Source organism: Podarcis raffonei, chromosome 2 (assembly GCF_027172205.1).
Source record: "Podarcis raffonei isolate rPodRaf1 chromosome 2, rPodRaf1.pri, whole genome shotgun sequence".
Lineage (NCBI taxonomy): Eukaryota > Metazoa > Chordata > Lepidosauria > Squamata > Lacertidae > Podarcis > Podarcis raffonei.
In genome coordinates, this window is record NC_070603.1 from 31321438 (window position 1) to 31345768 (window position 24331).

General features: G+C 50.4%; 2 protein-coding genes across 9 annotated transcripts in view; one reads left to right on the plus strand and one right to left on the minus strand.

The window, feature by feature from the left end:
* The window catches only part of RBFOX3 (RNA binding fox-1 homolog 3), a 347425-nt gene extending 342040 nt beyond the window's left edge, over positions 1-5385 (plus strand). For 5 of the 8 annotated variants that reach the window (XM_053375575.1, XM_053375574.1, XM_053375571.1 and 2 more), the window contains 2 exons: positions 1498-1576; positions 3978-5385. In XM_053375575.1, coding sequence (XP_053231550.1) covers positions 1498-1576; positions 3978-4034 — 136 coding nt within the window. In that variant the 3' untranslated portion in view covers positions 4035-5385. Of the gene's footprint in view, positions 1-1497; positions 1577-2723 lie in introns of all 8 variants that reach the window. The other 3 variants (XM_053375569.1, XM_053375576.1, XM_053375570.1) reach the window with 2 other exon arrangements.
* A 2626-nt stretch (positions 5386-8011) lies between these two features.
* On the minus strand, positions 8012-24325 carry ENGASE (endo-beta-N-acetylglucosaminidase). Its single transcript, XM_053368409.1, has 15 exons — positions 24317-24325; positions 23830-24239; positions 21080-21156; positions 20794-20995; positions 19027-19175; positions 18083-18237; positions 16926-17074; positions 15725-15890; positions 15327-15430; positions 14970-15078; positions 12899-13083; positions 11552-11694; positions 11272-11377; positions 10835-10949; positions 8012-10191 (listed from the first exon to the last, which is right to left on the minus strand). The coding sequence occupies exons 1-15, from the start codon at positions 24323-24325 to the stop codon at positions 9754-9756; spliced, it is 2517 nt and encodes an 838-aa protein (XP_053224384.1). The 3' UTR covers positions 8012-9753.
* Positions 24326-24331: the final 6 nt, after the last annotated feature.

Sequence of the window (24331 nt, forward strand, 5' to 3'; positions counted from 1 at the left end):
AAATCCTCTTATAATTTATTCCTCTTGGTTCATATGATCCAATATTGCCAAAGGATCTGCTCCAGTCCCTGTTCCCCATCCTTCCGCACCCTTTCCTGTTTTCCAGAGGCAGCCAGGAAGCTATTCAGCCTCCATTTCCTGTGTGCCACACACAACCAGTTCTTTTCATCTCGATCCCCTTTTCCAGCTGGTTGCCACACTGTAATTCACTCCGATTCCTCCTCCATCTCCTTTTTCTAATAAGCACAGATGCACAGCATCACAGACTTAATGTTCACCATCTAGGACAACATCTAGCCAGGGAACCTTTTCCAGCCCAGGGAGTGTTCAGAGGACCATTTTGCCCTGAGGTTCCCCGCTCCTCATCTAGGATAAGTGTGGGAAACCTTTGGCCCTCTGGATCTTGCTGAGCCACAGCTCCCATCAGCCCCAGCGAGCATGGCCAGTGGCCAGGGATGATTGGAATTCAGTGTTCAGCAACATCTGACAGGTCAAAGGTTCCCCCACAGCTGATCTAGGAGCTGGCCAGATTTTTAAGGAGCCCAAGTTGGGGTGCCTCTCCCTAGTTAGCCTCCCTCCTCCTTCCCTCCCTGGGCTGCCAATGCCTTTGTTCTCTCAAGTCTGAGGAAGGGGCAGGCACTTGTTTCATTCTTCCCATGCCCATCACTTCTGGCCAAACGGGGGTTCCAGGCACATGCTTCTGTCTCGCACACCTTGCTGCCCCCCACCCTGCAATTGCCACTTTGCACCAGAGAAGAAATGCCCAGGGGACTGGAAGCACAACTTGGGCATGTAATGTGTCATTCTGGCCAGAGACCTGGGAGTTGTGCTGCCAGTGAGAGCGGGAGATACTCCGCAAGGTGGAACCGGAGCAGCAGTCCATGCCAGGGCAGCTCTTTCAGTTCGCAGCATGCCCACTGCTATCTGTGACAAGGCAGCACAGGTGATGGGCAAGGGCTGGGCTTGAGCAGGTGTTCCCGAATACACACCTTGCAACCTATTTTAATGTGTGTTTCTTTTACGCTCTCTCAGTTCTTTTCAGGTTTTGCGTATTTTCCCTTGCACTCTGGTGCCAAGCACAGAATTTCCCTTGTTTGCAGCACTTTTCCAGTGGCTGGCCCTTGGTTGCTAGTAATGACTTCCTTCCCTTAGGCCTTCTGAAGATGTTCAGATGTTCAGGGGGAATTTCATCCGGGCTTAAGGAACCAGAGTGGTGGGAATGAAGATGCAGTTTGCACATGGCTCACAAATCTTGGTGTATTCTGAGTTTGAAGTGCTCTCTCTGTGTGTGTATGGAGGAGACCGAAAGCTCTTTGGTGGGCTGTTTCCTAACAACTCAGAAAATAATCCTGCCATTTCTGTTGAGGTGTATTATAACTTTAAAAAAAAAAAACTTTGTATGACATCCGGGGCCTGATTCATGATTTTCTTAACATTTAGGGTTGGCAACTCTGCGACCCCCCAGTTTCTAACGCTGCCCCCTGTGTTCGCTCCTAGTTATGGCCGAGTTTATGCAGCTGCAGATCCTTACCACCACACCATCGGCCCTGCTGCCACCTACAGCATTGGCACTATGGTAAGAGCCCTCCCTCCCACCTATTTGCGCGTGGGGCTGTCTGGGAAGCATGCCGCCTTGGGGCTGGGCTGGCCACTTAGGGTAAAAAGAGAGGGGTGTTGGGAAACATCCAAATTCACCCCTCGGTTGCAGCCGCCTCCTCAGCACTGTGCAGGGAAAGGAAGCCTAAGGAGGAGAATCCCAAGAGTGGGGAGGGAAGGACAGAAACACACAACACACACAGGGCCTGGTGCAGACCCTCCTGCTTTCGTGGCCACTAGGAAGGACATACACAGGCCTGCTGCGACATTCTTGGCTGTCACCAGGCTTCCTCCTATTTAGCCTGCCTTGATGCACTGCTCTGTAGGGAAAGTGGTCCAGAGCAGGCAGCATCTTGTCCAAGTGGAAGTGGCCGTTTGCTCAGGAACCATTTCTGAAGGAGCAGCTAACTCTTAGGCAGAGAACTGGAGCAGGGCAGAGGGTGGGGTTGGTTGCACAAGCACACAGCCCAACGCCACTCCCTGCTACTCCCGATCTCACACACACTGCCGCACCCATTTCTTGCAGTGACGCCTCCTTGCAATCAGCTTTCACATACAGCATCAAAGAGGAGAAACATCCAAGCCACCCTGCTTTACTAACCTTCCCCACCCAAGCCACTAGCCCACCCCACGGTGTCAGTGCCTTCCCAGCGATAAAACAAGGAATGAATGGCCTTTTCAGCCATCTCGTGGGCTTAAGGAATTGGGTTCAGTTCTTTTGGGTGTTGGGAGGGGGGGAGAGGCAGGGCGGAAGATCCTGGGCTGGCTGAAGGGGACTGAGGCTTCAGTGCAATCCATCTCTCTCCCCTTACTACTGAAATGGTCCATGGGAAACAGCTAAGTTCCAGCTTCGAAAGCTCTGCTTTCCTTTATTTTATTTTTTAAAAAATGTACCTCAGCCTTATCCATCCATTATCCTCAGGACTTCTTGTGAGCCCAGGCCCACAGCAGCATTGCATGCTGGGAGTTGAGTCCAACCACCACCACTTCGTCCCCACCACAAAGCAAGGCCTCTGCCAGCCTTGGGGGTCCCAAGGGACCCCAGTCTTGGCTGAAATAACAGGGCAGGGATGGGCTGTGCCTCTCCTTTATACTGATTGGCTTTTTCTCCGTCTTTGATGTTGCAGGCTAGTCTATACCGAGGAGGGTACAGCCGCTTCACTCCCTACTAGCAAGACAGACCCAGCCCCTCCTCACAATAGTAACACTGACTGCTCCTTAGAAATCAAACCAAAATCAAATGGACATGGGCCCCCGCCCCACGCTGCTGGCCCTCGGCAGCCTAAACCACATATTTCTTTACCTCAAGCCGCCTCTCATGCCTCACATCCCACCTGTCTCTGATGGTGTGCCGCCAAGTTTGTTTTCATTTTGCAAAACTACTAGCCGGGGGGGGAGGGTTGGGACAGGCGCCTGCTTCCGCCAGACCAAACAAAACCAAACACCACCAGCAAGCAGAACCTCACGGAGAGCCTTCCTAGAGCCCACCCTGCTCCCAAGCTTTCCTGCCACGAGCCCCAGGGCCATGTGGCGCTCGACTTAGGCCCCCAATCAGGCCCCCTGCATTGTGCCGGGTGTTCAGGTCCTTGCACAGGGGAGGGTGCAGTTAAAAGAACTCAGGATGTTATCCCTCTCGGATGCAAACTGCCCACGCTCCTCACTCACACACACACGCAAGGACCAGGTGGGCAGGGCCCCAGGCTGCTCCAGAATCCCAGCAGGTGCAGGCTGCAGTCCCAACCCACCTTACGCTGCTTAGATGCACTCAGCCTCCAAGCAACAGCAGGGAGAATTTTGCTTCCTCTGCCTGCAGGAACTGGAAGCTGCTCCCTTGCGGAGGAATGATGCGATGGGGGAGGTGGAGGACAGCTTTCTAAGCACGCAGCAAGAGTGAGAGCAGGTGGGGGAAGAGGGGACCCTGCAAGGAGCCCCTGCTCTCTAGGCTTATCAAACCACATGCCTAGCAATGTGAAGGAGCTGGTTGGGACCAGCCTCCTGGTGGGCTGAATGATCCCAGCTCCTTTGTTCGTATGGGGAGCAGCCATTCCATGTAGGAGGTGGACAGCGCTCTGTGTGAGCAGGTCTGGTACATACATCTGTACAGAAAGGGGGCAGGGGAGGGGAGGGCACTCAGACACAGGAGGCGGGGCGGGTGCTGGGTGCTGGGAACTGAGTCCCAGGCTCCCACTTCCCAGCTCTACCATACCCAGACCAGCACACCCCCAGAGAGCAGAAAGCCCTTCCCCGACGCCAAGTCTTCCCTGCCTGCCGCCTGCAGGTTGCTCCATGGAACGTTCTGCCTTTGTTTTCTGTTGTAGTGAAACCTTCAGCTGTTTCCTTCTGGGACCAGGAAGGGCACAAAAAAAAAATTTTTTTTTAAGCAAAGCAACAAAACAGTTACAAAACTTAACGAGCCAACAAAACAGTTACAAAACTAACAAGCCAAGCGACAGGCCATCCGGACGGAGCTCAAGCACCGGCCGACCGACCAACCCACCGACCGGGACGGATGGACGGCAGCCGCCCACAGACTCAGCAAAGCCGTCCGCACACCGGGAGACCCGTGCCCTGCTCCCCCCACACCCCGCTGCAGACCCACGGGGCCAGGGACAGGCACTGACACAGACTGGATTCCGCAGGCCCTCCCAGGCCACCACGTCTTCCTTCCAGCCCTCCTGAAGAAGAAGAAGAAGAAGAGCTGCGGGCATCCCCTAACAACAGAACACGCCACGAGCGCTCCCGCAGGGCTGGCAATCCTGCTTCTCGCTTCCCAGAACCTCCCAATGCTTTTTGTGCTTTGCTGGTTCATCCATTTGTCAAGTTGGCAAGGCCTCGGGATGCCCAGGCAGGGCCAGGCCAGGGACTTTCTGGGCACAGCCACCTTGTTTCTGTGGGTGGGAATCTCGGGTTTTAGAGGGGTGTTGTTGTTGTTTTTCCTTTGAAGAGATTGCACTTTCCCCCCTTCCCCCGAGAACCCAGCTCCCACCAGCCCCAGAGGGGGTCAGAAGCTGCACCCTGTTTACCTTCCTTGCAGTAGGCCTGGCTGCTCTCACTGTGGCTTCACAGAGCTGAGATCATCCGAGGCGATCCCCGCCTTGCCCATGGTCTCCAGATCTACCAAGAACCCCCAACCCCTATCCTCAAAGGGCCAGCGGTTGCCACCACACACACACACCACCACCACCACCGGGGCAAGCACGCCCTTACAACTGCGTGGCCAACCCGTGGGAGGCCACAGCCCCGTGGTGGTGTCAGGGAGTGAGGCGGGGCTGTGCACCAAGGGCTGTGCACAAACTGAGCAAATACCTGCTGGCGCCAGTGGGCACACTCTCTCCCATCGGTTTCTTCCGTGCCCATGGCCCATAGTGGGAGGGGTGCATGTCCTACAGCCCGCTCCCCACACCCTGCCACCTGCTCCCAGAGCCAGATGGACTCTGGTCCTTCCCCATGCTGACCCTGAACCCCCCCCCCTTGGCTTATTCATCTCATGAAACCTCACTTTCTACTCAGCATTAAAGCTCCTGACACGCCAGCAACCAGATGATCCTCCTTTTCTATTCCCGTTGTATATAGCCCCTTCCTTTGCCACTCCCTCCCCCTTGTATAAAGCTCCTCCCATTTGCTGCCCTGTCTCCCGCCCTGGGAGAATCAGCCCGCCCACCCGCCCCATTCTGTACGCTTCGAAGGTGTGACCATTCAAATAAACAGTATTATTATTATTACTATTATTATTTATTGATTATTATTATTATTATTATTAAGATTATTAATAAAGGTTTCTTTCTTCAACCAGGATGGCTCAAGCTTTTGACTCGGGGGTGGGGGGAAAGAGAGGGGGGCAGTGAATGGTGCAAGCGGGAAGCATGAGAGGAGGAGGCATGAGTTTGAGCCATGGCTCAGCGGTATTCTGATTGCAGGTCACTACAGCAGGGATGGGAAATGCGCTGCTCAGCTGGACTCCCAACATCAGCCACAGCCAGCCTGGGATCAAATGGTCAGGGAAGATGGGAGCTGGAGTCTAGTGACCTCTACAGGAGACCATGTTGACTTAAGAGAAAGCAAGGTCTGAGGTATTCTCTGCTGCTGATTAGGGGCTCCATAAATCTCTGTGTTTGCTACTTGCGAGTCTGCGAACACGCGGGCGGGGCAGGCAGGCGGGGGCAGAGCTATTTAAGCACCTGGAAGGCTATGAGTTGCATCTCCTTGGTGGAGCACAATGTTTCTCCATATATGTGCCAGATCCATTACAGAGTCCTGACAGCCTTTGCAGCATCACACAGCCATGAATGTTCCATGCAGGTAAATTGTGTGGAACTGTTTTTTGTTTGTGTGACCCACTGCTAGTAAATATATCCAGCAGTTCTGTAGCTCTGTCTGTCCAGCTATACACACACACACACACACACACCCTTGTCATTTGCCATGTATAAGGATTAACACAAATTCTGCATTCACTTTTCTCTCCACACCTTAATGTGCTGCTTCTGATACTTTTCCATTGCAATTCTATCTTCATGCGGAATTAGAAATGGGTGATGATAACAGTAGGCAGTTTTCAAGGCAGTCACACACAGTGGATTTGCACAGGAGGAACACCTCATGCATTAAGTTTCTGAAGGTGTTTCTACTCCATGTGGCCCTCCTGATGTTGCTGGACTACAGCTCCCATCATCCTTTGGCCTTTGGCCATGCTGGCTGGGGCTGATGGGCTTCCAATAACATCCAGAGGGCCACAGATTCCCCACCCCTGCTCTTCTACACACAGTGAGGAAATAGAAGGCCAGCAAACAGGGAAGCATGAGCAGGTAATGAAGAGTTTCTTGGCTGCCTGTGAAAGGCATGATAGGAAACAGGGCAAGACTCTTGTTAATGCTGGGAGACCAGGATTTCTCAAACACCCCATTACAGCTCTGGCTGAAGGAGGAAATTTCATTATTAAAGCAACAGACTGGGTTAGACAGTTTTCAAAATGCCAAGCTTGTTGCTCTTGCTGCAGTCGTGCCCACCTGAGCAGCGTTGGCAGTGCAAATGTTGCTGAACATGGATGGGGACACGGCCTGTGCAGCAGAGAAGCTGAGGTCCCTGTGCACATCACGCTTGGTCAGACTCCATGCCGCTAATTGCCTGCATGCTGGACTGCAAGGGAATTCTCTCGCTTAGCTCTGCATCAGAAATTCGGAGATGGGGGCAGAGAAAGAAGTGTGCATGCATGTGAGAGAGGGAGTGGGAATGGAAGCGAGTTGATGGGGATGTCAGTCTGCTACACAGCAGGCAGTAGCCCAGCCCTGGGGAAGGCCTACAGTAGATCGCTTGACTTTTTGCAGACAGGAGGCAGGGGTGGCCTGAAACAAGGATGTTTGCAAATGCAAAAATGCCCATTAGCTCTCACACCTCCACATTCTTGTCTCTCCGCCCCAAAACCACCACTGGCCAAACCTTGTGGAGATCACCTCTCCAGGATACACTTGCTCGCTGTGCTGGCCAAAGGACTGGTCCCTTTAGCCCTGGGTTGTTGCTGTTATGCCTGCCTTCTTTTTCTCTCTCACCCCACCTCCCCACCTTTATCACTAAGACATCAGGTAGTCCCCTGCTGTAAAGCCTAAGTTTCCTAACCCAGTGCAGAGTGCAGCAACACCCCCAGAGCTTGTCTATCACTGCATATGACAGGTTATTTCTGAAGCAAGTATTGGCAAAGTTGCAAAGGTACTGGACTAGATCTGTTCAGGATTCTGGAATGGGAATAACCTGGTTATCTTTAATTCATCTTGGGAGCTTAGGGCTCAGGGACTGCCCACTCTATCTTGCAAAGTCCTGAAGACACCAGCAGCAGCCGCCAAGCATAAAGCTCTGCTGCCATCCTGTGGACTTTGTTGATCACTGCCATGTCCCCTTTTTCAGTCTCAGGCCAAGGCCCTGTCCACACTATCACATTTCTGTTTAATATGTCTTTTGCCTCTGCACACAACCCATTCTCTCCTCGGTTTGTGGTGCACCTGAATGCAATGTGGAAATCTCCAATTAATCACAGTCCAAACTCAAACTAGAGTTACCAGCTTCAGGAAAAGCTAGGATCGTAATACCAACTTTGTATGCTGAAGCCTGTAACCACTGAAGCCGATAACCACTGTTTACTATGTCACCCAGCTTGAAAGGGGAAACTAGTTAACTGGAGACTTCTCTGTATTGATTACATTAAGGGAGGAGAAATGGATTTCCTCATATATTTTTAAAAAGCTATTATCATGTGAATGTTCTTGCCGGACCATAGGAGTGCTAGCCCACTTTTGTCTTCCCTCAATTTGAATTCAGAATGTCTCAAACAAAACATTGAGTGGTTTTTGTTTGACGTTCTGATGGGTATGCTTGTTCTAACTACTACCTCAATTGTATCTAGTAAAAGAGAAAGAGAAGACGAGACATTTATTGTGAATTTATTAGTAGCTCAAAAAAAAGTAGGGAAATAGTGGAAGTTATAAATAGCTCTGACTCTTTAAGATATAGTAAAATAAACTTTAGAATAGAGTAAGAATTTGGTGTGCAAATAAACACGGTGATTGTCCAATATGTCAATTATGGTTGATTAGCCTTAAGATTTTGGTATTGTAATTATAGAAATATACATATTCAAAACTCTCTGCGTTCCTTTTTTCCCTTATGTCATCCATTTAAGACCTTATGAAAATGCACACATCTCCATCCCTATAGTACTAAAAAAAAAAGGCTATTCCAACTTCCCTCTTAAATTTCTGGAGTTTAGCACCTTGCCTTGAACATGGAGCTATTCCACTGTATAAATCACTTGCTGTCTCCATGAAGGCACTTCCGGCGCGAGACAGCAACTATATTGTATTTCAATGTTAGGGCTCAAAATTGCACAAGGACAGAGTTCATTAAAAGTTGCAACATGCTACTAAAAGCATTCCTTTAAAGAAATTTTGAAAAATAAATAAATAACCGTGTTGCGAATTGTTGTGCGTCACTATGCAGTTTAAGGGTATCAGCATATCCAGAGCTCCTAATGCAAAAAAGTAATGAAGCACACATTTTATCATTTCATAAGACACAGGAGGTAAAAAGTGTCAATGTAAATCACCAGTCACGAACATATTTTGTAGAAAAGCAGTTCATCTGCCAGACCCGTTTTCACTTGCATGTCTTCCTTAGTCATATAAACTCTATTCAAGCAGAGCAATTTTTTAAAAAAAAAATCAGTCTGAAGGAGCAGGCAGAAATTCACCAGGTACTAGAACACTTCAGAATTCTCCCATGTGTACTTTTTCCACCCTTAAGGGCTACTCTTTTTGAAGCTATTCATCCAAAATACGTTCCTGTGGCTTCAGTTTTCTTAGGTAAGTGCCTGATACATTGTCATAATTAAAGTTTCCTTATAAATAAGAAATGTAGAATAGATTGAAGGGGTGGGGATGTATGTTATCATGAATTTTCTCAGGGCAAAAGAAATTTAGAGATTTGATTGCATTCAAAAGCTACAGTCTCCCAGTTAGGTTTTGCTGAAAATGTGTTGGTGATGAGAACTGGCAGCTTTATCCAGGGCCGTGCAAAGCTGGTAATAGACCCAGGCCAGATGGGAAATGAAGGCCCCATTTCAATAATCTTTTCCAATGGGTCCCCCCTTTGCCTCTAACAGGGGAACTTGAAAGCAGGCCCCTCAAAATCATAGGCTCATGCCAGCTAGGCCACTCACCCTGCCTCTGCCCTGGCTTTATCAGTTTATGTCAATGATAAAATATGCACATTACTTCAGCATCAAAAAAGCTGCAATTCGAGTTGTTTCAGCCCACGTGATAGGTAACTATCGGTACAGGTTTTTAAAATGGATGTTTTCAGAGTTTAATGTGACTTAATAAGCCTGTTCTGTAGCCCATATCACAAGTACAGTGTGGAATTGTTTTGTTGGGGTGTACTTCCCTGAAATATTTTGTTGTTGTTGTTGTTCTAGTGCATGATAACTATTCCTCTAAAGTGGTTTCCCCAATGAAAAGTTATCTTTGGATACTGAATTATCTGTGGTTGGGCTTCTGATGCCCGAGCACGCGAGTGCCAGTGCCTTCAATAAAAAGCCTTCTTCCCTCTTTAAAAATAGCACAAGATCTGGGAAGCGGAGAAGGGCATTGTCCACTAGGATCCAAATGTAAATCAACTGGATGAGGTTCCTTCAGGCGCTGGGCCAGGACTGGGTAGCTTTGGATCAGAGTACACAAAGACCAGTTTCCCCCACAATGCAGCGTCTACCTGGAACCCATCGTCGGGCACCGGCTCCACAAGGAACTCCAAGCGGCAGGAAGACTCAGAAAGGGCGCCAGGCACGGTCAGCTCAGTCACCCGGTACTGGGGGGCATACGCCACCCCGATTGGGACCAGGCGAGGTTCGGGACCACTGCCGCATGAGCCCCTGCGGTAGTGAACGCGGAAGCAGGTGGCCTTGCTGGGAGGATAGGTCCAGCGCAAAGTGAGGCTGAGGGAGAGCTCTCCAGCTGAAAGTCGTTGCCAACGGATATGGGCAACTTCTAAAGGTGACACTGGGATGGCAGCATCAGCGGATGGCAGCGGGCGCAAAGCAGTGGCATCCAGCACCTGTGAAGGAACACGCACAGGACGGACATAAAAACAGAGGTATGGGGCCCCCAAAGAAACAGGAGTGCGATGAAGGGAAATGGGTGCAGAGAGGCCTCTCCCACCTTATAAAAACCAGGCTGGATTGGGGCCACCAAGAATGGCAAGGACAAGGCAACCATCTGCCCAGGGATCAGGGGTAGCAAGAAGTTCTGGCCTGATCTTAGTATTTCTTTGATTGCAAGGCCAGAACTGGTAAGAAAGAAACTGCGTCATCAAGACCACCTGGCCTGCAGTGGCAAAGCCTTGCAGCTGCAAAGGATAGATGTTGAATATGTGAATCCGCAAGGGAGGGAGGAGGAGAGCTCGCCAGGCTCTAGAGAAACTTGGTTAAGAGAGTAGAAGGTGCCAACTTTCAAAAACAGGAGGACGTTTGCATTGCCTTCAGGCAGCCCCTGTGGGCATGGGGTAACAGTTTCCCCATCCCTGTTTTATGTCATAGCACCTTACTTAAAGAACCAGGGACAAAGACCTTCCTCCTTTCGGGCTTAGCAGGGCTGCGAGAGGCCCACAGAGAACACAGCGCTTCATGGGGAAGCCGGCTGACCCACCCCTCTCTCCATTTTCACGAGGCTTCCCATCCTAGCCTCCACCGCTTACTCACCCAGATCCTGCCCAGGCGGCATTCAAAGGGCACCTCATTCTGGCCAGACTGGCGACGCGACATGGTCACTGAAAGTTGGTCCAGGAAGCAGTTCTGGAGCTCCAGCTCATAGCATCTGTTGAGGGGAACAGAGAGAGAGAGAGAGAGAATGTAAGCTGCCGGAGTCCTGTCAGTTTGCAGGGCACTGCAAAGCCCATCCCACACTGCCCGCAGCTCTTTGGTTCCCAGGGCCCAACACCGTCCCTGCCCGGCCCCATTATTATTTCATGCAGAGCCGTCAAAGATGGTTTACAAACCCAGAGAGTTTACAAACTACAATCCGACAAGAGGGGAAAGGCTGCCAGGCCACCACTAAAATGGTCAGTTCAAGGAGAAAGAAAGAAACAAAACAAACAAAACCCCAACAGTCATGCATTCTGTCAATCCCTTCTACTCACCGACTTTGCCAGTCATGTTCCCCACGCAGTCCTGTCCCCCTGAGCAGCGGAGCAAGGTGATGGGGAGGTGTGGGGAGCAGGGAGGGTTTGTGCTTCCTTGGTTCTCCTGGGGGGGAAGAAGAGAGCAATGAGGGAGAGGCAGCGGACAGATCAGGGATCAGTCAATATCTGGAGCTATCGTTCACCCGGCCTCTGCTGCCCCACAGAGGGGGATCCACAAGCCCCATTCCTCTGGGCAGTCAGAGTGAGAGCCCCCAAAGCAGGCCTGGCATTTCCTCACCCGACTCGCCGCTGGAGAAACAGGAACTTGACTGCCGCGTGGTGAACACCGGTGCAAAGCTCACGCCTTGGGAAGAGGCCTCGTGTTTATAAATTATGACCAGGAATAGTCGGGGGGGTGCTGGCACCTGGAAGGAAAACAGCCTGGTGACCCCCGCCCCCAAAAGCCCCAGACAGACAGGAAGAGAGACAGAGAGAGGACACAGTCACGGCCAACTCTGGGCACTAGGCAGCCACCACCTGCAAAAGGAAGGGGTTTAGGCATGCAAGGTGCAAAGGCTTCATTTTCACGGACACGCAGGAACACTGAGGATGGTAAGGGCACAAGGCACAAAGGAGTTTGAGCCTTCCCACATCACTGAGCTCACGGCTGGGCCCTGAAGATTCCAGGTCAGCCGCACTTTCTCAAACCCCCTTCTTTCCATGATGAAACAGCCCATGAAAACTCCTCTATCCCAGATGACAACATCCTGACTGTCTCCAACATTGTATTCCCTCCAAATCTGCTCCTTGCTTGGGGGAACCCAGCTCAGCCTCACCACCACCAACCCCCAACTTAGCCAAATGCTTGTCAGGATCCCTGCAGAGGCAGGCAGGCAGTCACAGTCTCTAACTTTGCTCCACCTTTGAGAAGCAGCTCCCAAGAAAGCGGAACGTGGTCAGCGCTGGGACAGTGATGCGCCGTGACAGGGAAAAGACCTTTACAGTAGGTCTCCATAAAGGCTTCTTAGTGGAAGCAAAGGCTGTGTAGCAGTTTCCCTGGATTAAGAAGAGAATGTGGGGAAAGCACTCAAGTTGAGAAAACAGTTAAGAGGGCAGGGGTTGGGCTGAATGATCCGCATCGCACACGCAGCCGCACGTCCACGATTCATGCCAACTGGGTACATGCAAGCCTGTTTTGCACACAGGTGCAGGCAACTGTGTTCATTACAGTGGTATCTCAGGTTAAGTACTTAATTCGTTCCAGAGATCCGTTCTTAACCTGAAACTGTTCTTAACCTGAAGCACCACTTTAGCTAATGGGGCCTCTCACTGCTGCCGCGCTGCCGGAGCACAATTTCTGTTCTCATCCTGAAGCAAAGTTCTTAACCCGAGGTACTATTTCTGGGTTAGCAGAGTCTGTAACCTGAAGCGTATGTAACCTGAAACGTATGTAACCTGAAGCGTATGTAACCCAAGGTACCACTGTATATGGTCTGCAGGCTCTGCTCTCCTCTCCTCTGCCTGCTACCAGCTTTTTAAGGAAGTCCCTTTGCAAGAGCAGCACACACACACACACACACACACCCCCCGATATGACTCCCGCATCCAATAAAAAAACCCTGCAGCCACCTCAACCGTTGCTCACCTGGCTGTGACGTGATCTTCATTGGACGGGACGGTCCCTTCCAGCAGCAGGGAGCTGCCCCCACACCAGGCATCCTGCATGCAGCAGCGCGTTCTCAGTCGGCCCCCATTGGGCATCCAGAACTCAGTGTACACTGGCTGGACCTTCTGAGCACTCAGGTGGTACCAGGGCTCCATCCTACTCTCCTGAAAAAGAGAAAAGGAGCCACTGGGAATTCAGCCTGGGCATGGCAACAAAACTGCCTTCCACCTTGAACGGGATTATTCTTGTGTTCCCTTAAGTCTCCAGAGCATACCTTTCCAATGTATCTAGAAGCTAGCATTACAGGTCAACGAAATCTTGCGTTCCACTGCTTCGTGCAAATTCCTATCTGGAAGCATCGGGCCTCTTACACTATTAGGAGTCTTCCTGGGCCAACTGGGAAGATAAGCCTCTTAAATACCTAATTAGCGAGCTGATTCTTCCTTTGAAATAGTTCGGGACTTTCTTCCTGGTCGGCAAGCACTTAGGGGAGGGGGAGCGTGCATTGGAAATGCTACACTTTTGCTATACTAGCCTGACTTGTGAAAGGATCAGAAGCTGAAATTCCATACTTTCTTGGCTTACTTCCAAGGGGGTGTGCAAAGGAGTATGCTGTAAAATGGGGAGTTTCCCCGACACACTGAAGCCCTGAGAAAAGCAGGGCTGAGATTGGTTGGAAGCCCCCAAAGTGGCGATGTCTTGCTTGATGCATGGCCCTTGAGGGAAGCGCTCTGCTAAGGTTTCATCGTGGCTCTCAATAGCTCCAATTAACCTCTGAAGGTGTGAGTACGTTAAAATCGAATGCCGCTGTTGATTCTTAAAAGGGTAACCAAACCAAATCACCCCCAAACAAAAATGCAGTGCAAGGATGCCGTTAACCACATAAAACACAGTCCACGTTGCTTCTGTAGAAAGCTGCCTTATTCTGTATCAAGCCCTCTATGACTGGCAGCCCATATTCCAGAGTCAAGCTGCAAAGGCTTAAAAGAGGCAGCTGTGAAAAATGTATAACTTGCTGTTGCAGTGGAATACGCAGGATGAAACGGTTAAATCTGCAATGATTAAATGGGCACAGGATATTGGTCATAACATTTTGTTTGCTGACTGGGAACAGTTGTGGACCACCGGTATGAAATTTACGGCATGTAATGCCTTAAGAGAGAATATTATGAAAATGATATATAGGTGGTACATGACACCAGTCAAGCTTGCTAAAATTTATCACTTGCCCGATAACAAATGTTGGAAATGTAAGGAGACTGAAGGTACATTCTTTCACCTTTGGTGGACGTGCCCAAAGATTAAGGCTTTCTGGGAGATGATTTATAATGAAATGAAAAAAGTATTTAAATATACCTTCCTGAAGAAACCAGAGGCCTTTCTCTTGGGCATAGTCGGCCAATTGGTGCCAAAGAAGGACAGAACTTTTTTTATGTATGCAACAACAGCAGCAAGAATACTTATAGCAAAGCACTGGAAGACGCAAGACTTACCCACTCTGGAAGAATGGCAGTTGAAGTTGATTGACTGTATGGGACTGGCAGAAATGACTGGCAGAATCCGTGACCAGGGAGAAGAGTCGGCAGAAGAAGATTGGAAGAAATTTAAGGACTACTTAAAGAAATACTGTAATATTATTGAATGTTGAAGGGGGTTGGATTGAAACTAAGTGGTCTTTAGCTGTTATGGTAAAAGAATACGGAAGAAATGTTTTTCTTTTTTTCTTTTGTTTAAATAATGTTTAAGTTATAATAATTTAAGAAGTTGAATAGAAAATAAGGTGTTAACTAATTGTGAAGCTAAGAGATTAGGATTTGCTGGATAAATAATTTGAACTAGAAAACAAGAAGGGGAGGTATGAGGAAGTCAAGGAACTATGGTTTTGAAATTAGGCTTTGAAAATTTTGTGTTTTTAATATTTTTTTTTCTTTATGTCTTCTTTTTTTGTTTGTATAAAATGGAAAACTTTAATAAATATTTTATAAAAAATAAAATAAAAATAAAAGAGGCAGTTGTGCTTCTTCTGCCCAAAACTGCTCGATACTCTTACCTGCCCATTGTGGAAGTGCCTCTTCCCCATCCCCAGGGAGAAAGAGGTGGTGAAGGGGAGGGAGCCAATGCTGTGAGTGGGCAGCAGATCGGAGAGCAGGGCCCAGAATCTGCAAATCAAGCAAGTGAGAAAGGAGTCGCGCTGAGAAGCCTTCCACGCCACTGTGAAAGCCCCAAGGGAAACTTGGGTCACTGCTGCACCGTTGTGGGGGCTTGTCAGAAAGACCCTCCCATAATAGGTCACAGGGGGCCGGACAATCCCAGGCAGTCAGGCAAAGTGAAGCCAAGCCAGGCAGGCCCTCCGACAGAGTCCCCTCCCCTCCCAAAGCCCCTCCATCTCCATCCTGCTGGACCTTACTTGTCCTCGTTGTTCAGAAAGTCAGTCGGGCCTAAGGTCTCATATACCCAGCCAGGTGCAAAAATGGCCACCGAGAGGCCCTGCTCCTGAATCATGCGCAGAGACTGCAGGGACACAAGGAACGCCAAGTCACCATTTCCGCTTGTGGGGAGGCTCCGGAGTGTGGGCAGCCAAGGGGTGCTGGGAGGGTGGCAACTGCCCTAGCCCCTCCCTCTGTAACAGGGGAGTCAACCTACCCAGGGCAACAGCTTAAAAGGCTGTCTTAAAAGGCTTCACTCCGCCCACCCCAAGGCATCCACGACTGCCCTCTCCAGCTCTCAGTCACTGTGGGAAGTTCCAGCCTGGAACTGTGAGCCACAAGGGCAGCAAGCCTCCCACAAGCCCCAAAGCCTGCCTACCTTGTTTGTGTCAAAGCCGCTGCTCACCACAACCCCACGGCCGAACACGTCCACGCCCACATAGATGTCCACCCGGCGGTCGTCGGCCATCTCTCGCGTACGCAGCAGGTGCTCCTCTGTCCAGTTGTAGTTGGTGAAGAAACCGTCACAGGCGTCAAAGTAAACCCTGCATGGGCACGAGGAACGGAGGAACGTCTGGGATAGCTCAGATGGAAGAGTGCAAGGCTCTTAATCTCTGCGTTGTGGGTTCAAGCCCCACGCTGGGCAAAAGGTTCCTGCATTGCAAGGGATCGGACTCAATGATCCTCGTGGTCCCTTCCAACTCATTCTAGGACCATGAAGAGAGTCCCTTCGTGGCATCCAGGAGGCCTAAGGCTTTACAGGCCCTTCCAGGTAGCTCTAGCTGGATGGATCCTAGCAGCCCAGGCCCAAGGGATGCTTCAGCTGTAGACCATGCACAGCTGACAAGGACCAGGGAAAATGCATTGTGGAAAAGGGGGGAGAGAGAATTCCTGTCCCTTTCCAGGATACTTTCTACATCGCCTGGGGAAGGAGAGGGAAACTTGTGGCCCTTGGTTTTTGCTGGTCTGTAGCTTCCATCATCCCTGTGCCCACTGGCAATGCTGGCTGGGGCCGATGGGAGTTGGAGACCTGGAGATTCCCCATCTCTGCCACAGCACTAGAGACAAACCCCAAAAGGATACAGTCCCCTGAGTCAAGTTTGGTCTTCCAGCTAGCTGGGATTTAGCAGGCATGGTGTTTCCCTTGCTCAGCAATGCCGGTCGATCTCTCGCATCTTACCATTCGCTGAGGCCCATGCTTGGTTTTCTCGTTCTCTGTTACAATGTACTAGTGTTTCTCAAACTTGGGTCGCCCGCAGTTGTTGGACTACAACTCCCATCATCCCTGACCACTTGTCCTGTTAAGTAGGGATGATGGGAGTTGTAGTTGCAAGAACAGTTGGGGACCCACATTTGAGAAACACTGCACTAGTGCATTGCAGCTCTCAGTTACAGTAGATCTTGGCTATTTCGCACCACACCTGAGCTCCCCTCGGCAGGCGAAGTGTATCAGGGAGATGCTGTAGGGCAGGGGGCAGAGGCTCCGTGGGGCTACCCTCAGGTTCGGATGCGCTGCCCTTCTTCCTCTGGTCCCCAGGGCAAGACCCACTGCCTGTAGAACAGGGAGGGGCATCACTCACCGGTTCTTCTCGTTCAGCTCGTTCTGCCACTTGAGCTCCCCGTTCTGCAGGACACTGTCATACCACACCACCTGCCCTCCCGGCACAGCTCTGTGCACCTGGGCCGTCAGATAGCGCAAGAAGTGGACCAAGTTACGCGCTGCCGACACCTGCCATGAAAGAATTGCATCAATCAGCCAGTGCGACAGGTCCTTGGGAGGCCGTTGGTCCATCATTCAGCATGCCAAGTGATGTTATATGCATGCTGCCCAAAGCCAGGGAGACTGACACACCTCAGTTTGGGAAATATATATTTTCCAGGGGACAGGCAGCTGGGTGCCAACAGATACACAGAATTCATCAGAGGCCCAGAGTGGGGATGGAAAAGGAAGGATGGGAAAGAAGTGTTGGAGGAGAGGCCCCAGGAAATTTATGAAAGGGACAGGGGAGGAGAAATGACAAGGCAAGGAAGGTAAGAAGAGAACTGGAGAGAGGAAAGAGGTTTGGGGGCAACTCTTAGGGGTGAGCCAGTAAGGGAACAGTGTGGACTAGCATGGGCAGGTAAAGGGAATCACTGTGCTATAAGTAATTTGGGGAACAGGCAGCAGGGCGTCCAAAACCAGTTTGAAGTCCATATTGCGATATCAGTTTCATAATTTTTGACCTGGCGATACATCATGAATCATGATGTGTATGCTATACGAAAATCACAATGTGGGGGGAAACCATGAAGCCAGCCAATGGCTATGCATAGCTCCATCCTTATTTCAGACATCATAATATATCAGTATATCATGATGTTCAGTGGGTAAAATATCATGGGGTTGAAAACTAGGTATCGCCCAGCCCTAGCAGGCAGGCATAAAAATAGGAAAGGGGTTCTGCGACGTAAAGGGGGTTTTCAAGCCCTAGGGGTAAGGGGCCTACCCGGCCAGTCTCTGAAGGTAAGAGGCCACCTGGGGTTCTGAGGATCCTAGGGACCTAAAGGAAGAAATTCTGACGTGGGGATACATATCACAGCTGCATTGTGATACTGAGCATATCCCTAGGTATAGCTCCTGCTCCCCCTGAGCAATGCCAGGGACTTTAAGGAACACACATACGGCCTGCGTATGGATGAACCCTAACTCCCCTCCTAGGCCAAGGTTGGCAGGGGAGGGGAAATGTTGCTTGCTTACACTCAGAGAGTTCTCAATGTTGACCAGCCAACCATCAAAACGATAGAACTGCGCAATCGCAGCCAGCTGATCAGCCACAGCGCGGTACGCTTCCTCGCTTGCCAAGAAGGACTCACACATCTTTGCACCGTCTCCCCACTCTGTGATGAAGGTCCCTACAGGTACGGAAGGAAACGCAGGGAAGAAATGGAACAGCTCATCTCCTAGCCCATCCAAAACCTCTGTGCATCAGGAGAACCACAGTATCCTGGAGCTGGAAGGGGTCCCATGGGTCATCTAGCCCAACCCGCTGCAATGCAAGAATTCTGCCCACAGCCATCCCTGGGTGGGCACGAACCACCAACCTTCTGGTTAACAGCCAAGCGCAGTGAGCCACTGCGCCACAGGAAGGCAGGCGGGTTAGGAGCTGAGCCTTCCCTCCAGGGGGGAAAGAGGAATACCCAAAATGCAAGCAATGTCAGAGGAGTCGGCAATTGCCTGTGCCTTGAAGCACGGCTATAAAGAGTGGAACAGCAACAGCAGCTGTTTGCAGAAACTCCCTGCATCTCCCAGAAAGCAGGGTGCTGTGGGAGATTAGCAGGAATGGAGGCTGTGGGTGGCCCCAGACTTTCAACAGCAGAGAACCTACGGCCCTGCAGAAGTTGTGGGACTCCTCCCATCAGCCCTAGCAAGCATGGCCAACGTTTCAGGGATGGGAGCTGGAATCCAGCAACAACATCTGGAGGGCCACAAGTTATTCCCCCCCCCCCGATAAGTGGCAGCATGCGTCAAGAATGCAACTGATAGGAGGAAAGAAGTACCACCCACTGCAACTCCTGCCTCTTGCAACTCAGCAAAGGGGTGGAGTAAGGGAAGGACGACTTAAGAGAGTGAGGCCCTCCCTCCCACAGGCCCCAAACACTATGTGTATCATATGCTCCAGAGGATGGCCCAGTGAAGATCACCTAGCATGAGGACTCCATTACAGTGAGCAGCATTAGTCCAGACCACAGGTGGGATGGTAACGTTGTGATGACTGAAGTAAACAAATATGTCAATGTAGCACCAGTGGTAGAACACAAAGGGGTCATCCACCGATGCGCCTTGGATGAACCTGCCAGAAGTAAGAGGAAAGAGATAGAGAAGAGCATTATACCCAACAGGGTACAATTAGACTCAGCATGGCAGACCTCATACAAAGTAGGTATGAATCATATTTCAGGTCCTATAATCTTGCTCAGAGGAACTAAATCAGTCAAGCTGTTGCGATTTCCTGAAGCTAGGGTGGCCCAGCCACCACCCTCCCTCAAGAGAATCCAACAAGAAGTGAAATTCCCCTAGTTGCTTGCAGAAACCAGATTTACTTCCCTGATCTCTTTCCCTGCTCTTAATTTTGCACGTTCTTAAGCCACTGTAACTGGAGTGCAGGAAGGACTGAAAACACCACCCTGGTGAATGACCTCTGCCAGGAACTGGACCTGGCTAGCATGACTGAACCTCTTAGTGACAGCGATATCCTTCTATGCTACAGCCGCGATCAGGATTGGTGGTACATAGCTGCCTTCGTGGAAGAGGTTTTCCCAGTCCAAAGCACCCCTATATACACATACTGCTAATGTTAACACATTAATGTTAACACATAAGTCCACTCTGCATGCACCACCTTCAATGCAGTGGTAATAATACAGGCCATACATGGCCAATGTAGGGATCAATGAGCTAATGCAGTGGTTTCCAAACTTATTTCCCCCCTGGATCACTTGAAAATATCTGAGGGTCTTGGTGGACCACTTAAATTGAATTTTCTGCCTGTTGTAACAATTGCAATGCACTGTGCTAGGTGCTAAATGATTTTTAATTGTATTTTTACAGACCAACTGCAGACCACCTGAATGAAGTTTGGGAACCCAGTTCAGGAGGCATTCAATGCTAATCCTACTCAGAGCAGGAATCATAGAATCATAGAGTTGGAAGAGACCACAAGGGCCATCGAGTCCAACCCCCTGCCAAGCAGGAAACACCATCAGAGCACTCCTGACATATGGACTATCTCTGTACTAGCACTTACGGACCTTGACATAGCTTTGGTCACAAATCCCAGTGATCAAATTCAGAGACTTCTGGTGGGGGGTTTTCTGAGCATTAGCAAGGAGGCATGAGGCCTTGTTGCCAAATTCATAGGATGAGCTACGCAAATAAGCAAGGGCCTTGCAGATGCAATCAGTTTCTAGCAGTTGCTGCTTTGCCCATGTTGTTTTTAGTGCCTCTAAGGAGCTGGCTAATCCCATATGTCAATATTCAGCATCTGTTGTTTTAAGACCAAAGACACCACTCTCTGGTACTGTTGTCTTTTGCACCAATACACTCCCCTATCACAATGTCCACAGAGCATAGACTTCATCGTGTCCCCCAGCATGGGATACTGATATCCAGGCTGACATTTTCTGCAAAATAACATTTTAAAGCTTTTTTAAACATAATTAACGGGGGGAGGGTGCATTTATTTCAATGGCTTTACTCTGAGTAGGAGTATGTGAAACATTTTAAACATCCAAAGTGTGATTTATAACTAATATTGGTACAAGTTAATCACCCTTTAGATCTATGTGGCTGCAACCAAGGCACACTCAGCCAAGACCAGATTGAGCCAATTCTGGTTAGTTTGGCAATAAGAGAATTATTGTTTCTGAATCTGGAAGCTCTCCCGTTTCAGCATCTGCCCCAGTTCCAACCTGTCTTCCAGGTAACCTCCCTTCATATCGTGGCACACCAGCGTGCGGAGCCTACGGCTGTTGAAAGGAGGCTCGTGTTTGGCCAGAGGCTCTGTGGACACGTTGAAAGCATCGTCACTTGTGGGCTTCCAGGAGAGCAGCTCTTCCAAGCCAGAGAGGTAGAAGCTGATTGGCTCAGTGGTCTTTGTGTCATACTGCCTAGCTGGGAGGAATAAAGGCAGACTGTGAATACCTACAATCGCAGAGTGGTGATAATCATGGCTCTTCGCCCAACACCAAGTCTTACCAGGGAGAGGACTGGGGGCGAAATTGACCACCCGGTGGAGAACGGATGTTCTTTGGCTCTCCATATCCAACTGCAAGCTGAAAATAAGAAAAAAGGAATCAGGGAAAAAACAACAATCCTATTTGGGAACCCTCTATTCTGTGCCCCTTCCCCTGCCATCCAAAAAGCCCACTGTGATGAGGAAGGACTTCTTAAAAGTAGCCAGGCATACATATTTATTTACATACATTTACAGATACATTTTTAAAAGGAACAAATAATGTATGCTTGGCTGCTACAAAAATTTTTAGAAATCCATACAAAAAGTACACATAAAACCAAAAACAAAACGTCCAGGAATTCAAAGCAGCAAATTAAAACAAGTCTAACAAAGACATGTTTCATTTGTTGTTGGGACCATCCTGGTCATTTCAACCGAAAAGGAAATAAAAGTATTCTGTGCCTACTGTATAGGTATCATAGAACCTTAGAAGCCTGAAAAAAGAAAGCATCTCTGGGGGGCAATTCAATGGAGAGGGTGCCACCACTAAGAAGACCCTCTCCAAGGCTGCCACCCAGCTCACTTCAAGCAACGGAGGACTTCTCTCAATGATCTCAACACACAGGCAAGCTGATGTCAGAACAGGCATTCCTCCAGGAACACAGATCCCGTACCATAAAGGACTTTAAGAAGTAAGCATCGACACTTTGAATTGTGCTGAGAAATGGACTGGCAACATATGCCATCACATGGATGGGAGTCCTGGAGCCCTCAGACTGCAACTCCACCATCCCCAGCTATGACAGTTGGGGTCCATCATCTGGAGTTACCCAACCCTGCCCTGGCAGCTTCAGGTTTCCTTTTGTAGCCCAAGGACGGGACACAATCCACAGGAGGAACACTGGCCAACCAGCACTCCTGCTGGTGTTTCTGCACAGGCCCAACCTCACCACCACCCTGCCCCACCCCATCCAGGCTAGCTGCAAGGATGCTGGCATCCAGGACGGCCACTCCGTCCCACTACTCCAGCCATTACAGACACCTGTGGCCATGCATGCCCAGCAGGGAGGAATTGAAAACATAAGCACTGATCTGCTGGGCATTTGTGGCACCTAAGGAACATGGTGGGGGGGTGGCACCAGACTGCAAAGTTCTAACAAACAAAAGGTGAGAGATACTAGTTGATTATGCAAGCCTAATGTCTGCCCAGCCCTGATCATTTAACCATTTTGAAGGGCTGCTGGCCACCCCATTTTTTAAGTGATGTTCTGTTCAAGGGGGTGGCTTTGAAAAGTTGGGAGCTGCAGGCTTCTCTTCTTTCAGAGCCTGGAAGTTTTCAAAGCCACCCCCTTGAACAAAACATCACTTAAAAAATGGGATGGCCACCAGCTCTTCAAAATGGTTAAAAGATCAGGGCTGGGCAGAAGAGGTTTACCCAAGTGAAAAAAGCCCAATGATAAGTTTGTTGCCATCAAAAGGAGACAAGAGAAGTATTGACATTGTGATACCCCAACCAGCAGTTGGCTAGGAAATGCAGCTCTTTGTCACTATGCAGGGCTGCAGCATCAAACCTATTTCCAGACCTGGGATATTCTGGCTGCAATCCTATACGGACTAACTTGGGAGCAAGTCCCATAAATTCAAGGAGACTTTATGAGTGATGCAAGCACACACACAGAGAGAGAGAGATTCTCCAGTTCATTTTCCTGGTTGATCTACTTTGAATGAGTCAGTTTGGAGGCGGCAGCTCTGATACTCCCAGTGCTGGAGGGCAAGGCATTGCTGGTACAACTGCAGCATCCTGCCAAACAAGTGCTCCTTCCCTACCATATCAGATCCCAGGTTCCTATGAAGACTGTGAGCTAAGCCCTGCTGGATCAGCTCAATGGCCCATCAAGTCCATCCTCCTGTTCTCAGATGCTCACAGGGAACCTGCAAGCACAAGCCGGAGCAGAACTGCTCTTTCCAGCAATGGACAATTCAGAGGCATACTGTCTCCAACAGCCTTCCTGGGCAATCCAATCAGATGGGCTAGGTACAAATAATTTTAAAAAATATATTTTTATTCCTGGCTAGCAGCCACTGACAGCCTTTTCCTCCATAAACTTGCAGTTCAATTAAGAACAAGGTGAGCTACTGTCCGGCCTAGAACTGAGCTTCTGCAGCGCTAGGAAACTTAGGGAACTTCCCAATGACAATGTTTTGAGGAAAACATGCAGGACAGGCTGGGCTCGCTACCACCTTCCCGAGGCTGGACAGCTTTCGCTTGCATTGCACCCAAGTTTATCACCTTCCAGGACCGCTTTGCATCCCCAGCCACAAGCTGCCCACCGACAATAACAGCAAGAGCATCTTCACCAGGGTGGGGAGCCTTCAAGCTTGTGGGTAGTTGTTGGGTTTAAGTTTCGGGTTTTTTTACTAGAACCCCCAAGCCTCCCCTCACCACCAAAGAAGCCCCGTCCCTTCTTGCACGGGCTGCAAGTTCTCTTCCAGAAGAGGCTGGGACTCTGAGGGGAGCGCACGGGCCTGTAGTGCAGCCCAGGCTCCTGCTTCTCGCAATGGTCAGCCGGGAGCCTCTCTGACAGAAGTCCGGCTTGGGGGCGGGGGGCGACAGAGGCCCTCCTGGCTTTTGCTCGGAAAGGGAGGCGGCTGCCTGCGCGCCTGAAGCGGGGAAGCAGAGGCTCCGGCGGTTGCCCCCCTTTGCAAACAGGCAGCCTCCCCACCAGCAACCCCTGCCCCTCGCGGCGACGGCTCCCAGGACGCGCCTTACCCCAGCCCGGGCCTGAAGCGCCCCTTGGCCGGCCTCGGCTCCTCTGGACCTCCATGGCTCTCGTCGTCGGCTCGCTTGGCTCCTCTCCTCCCTCCTCCGTCCTGCTCCCTTCCCTCCATCTCCCTCTCTGTCTGGCTCTCTCTCTCTCCTTGCGCCTTCCTCCTACGTCCCCCGTCACATGGAGGCAGAGGGCGGCCGGGATCTGGCCAATCCCCGCAGCAGTTCCAGCCGCTGCAACTCCCTGCCACCAGGCGCCCGGGCAGCCCCGTCTGTGGAGCGGGAGGAGGCAGCGCATCCGCGGGGGGAGAGAGGCAGCCAGGGTCGCCGGCGGCGCCTGGGCTTCCTCGGCCTGCTCTGGTAAAGAAAGTCAACGGAAGTGCTTCTCGGGGCTGGTGCTTCCCACCCACCCGCTAGAAGCCACGCCTTTGGCGCGAAAGTTCCCTTGAGTCTGGCTGTGGAGTGTGAAGAGTCGGAAAGGGGAACGCGCTCTGCACATTCTCAG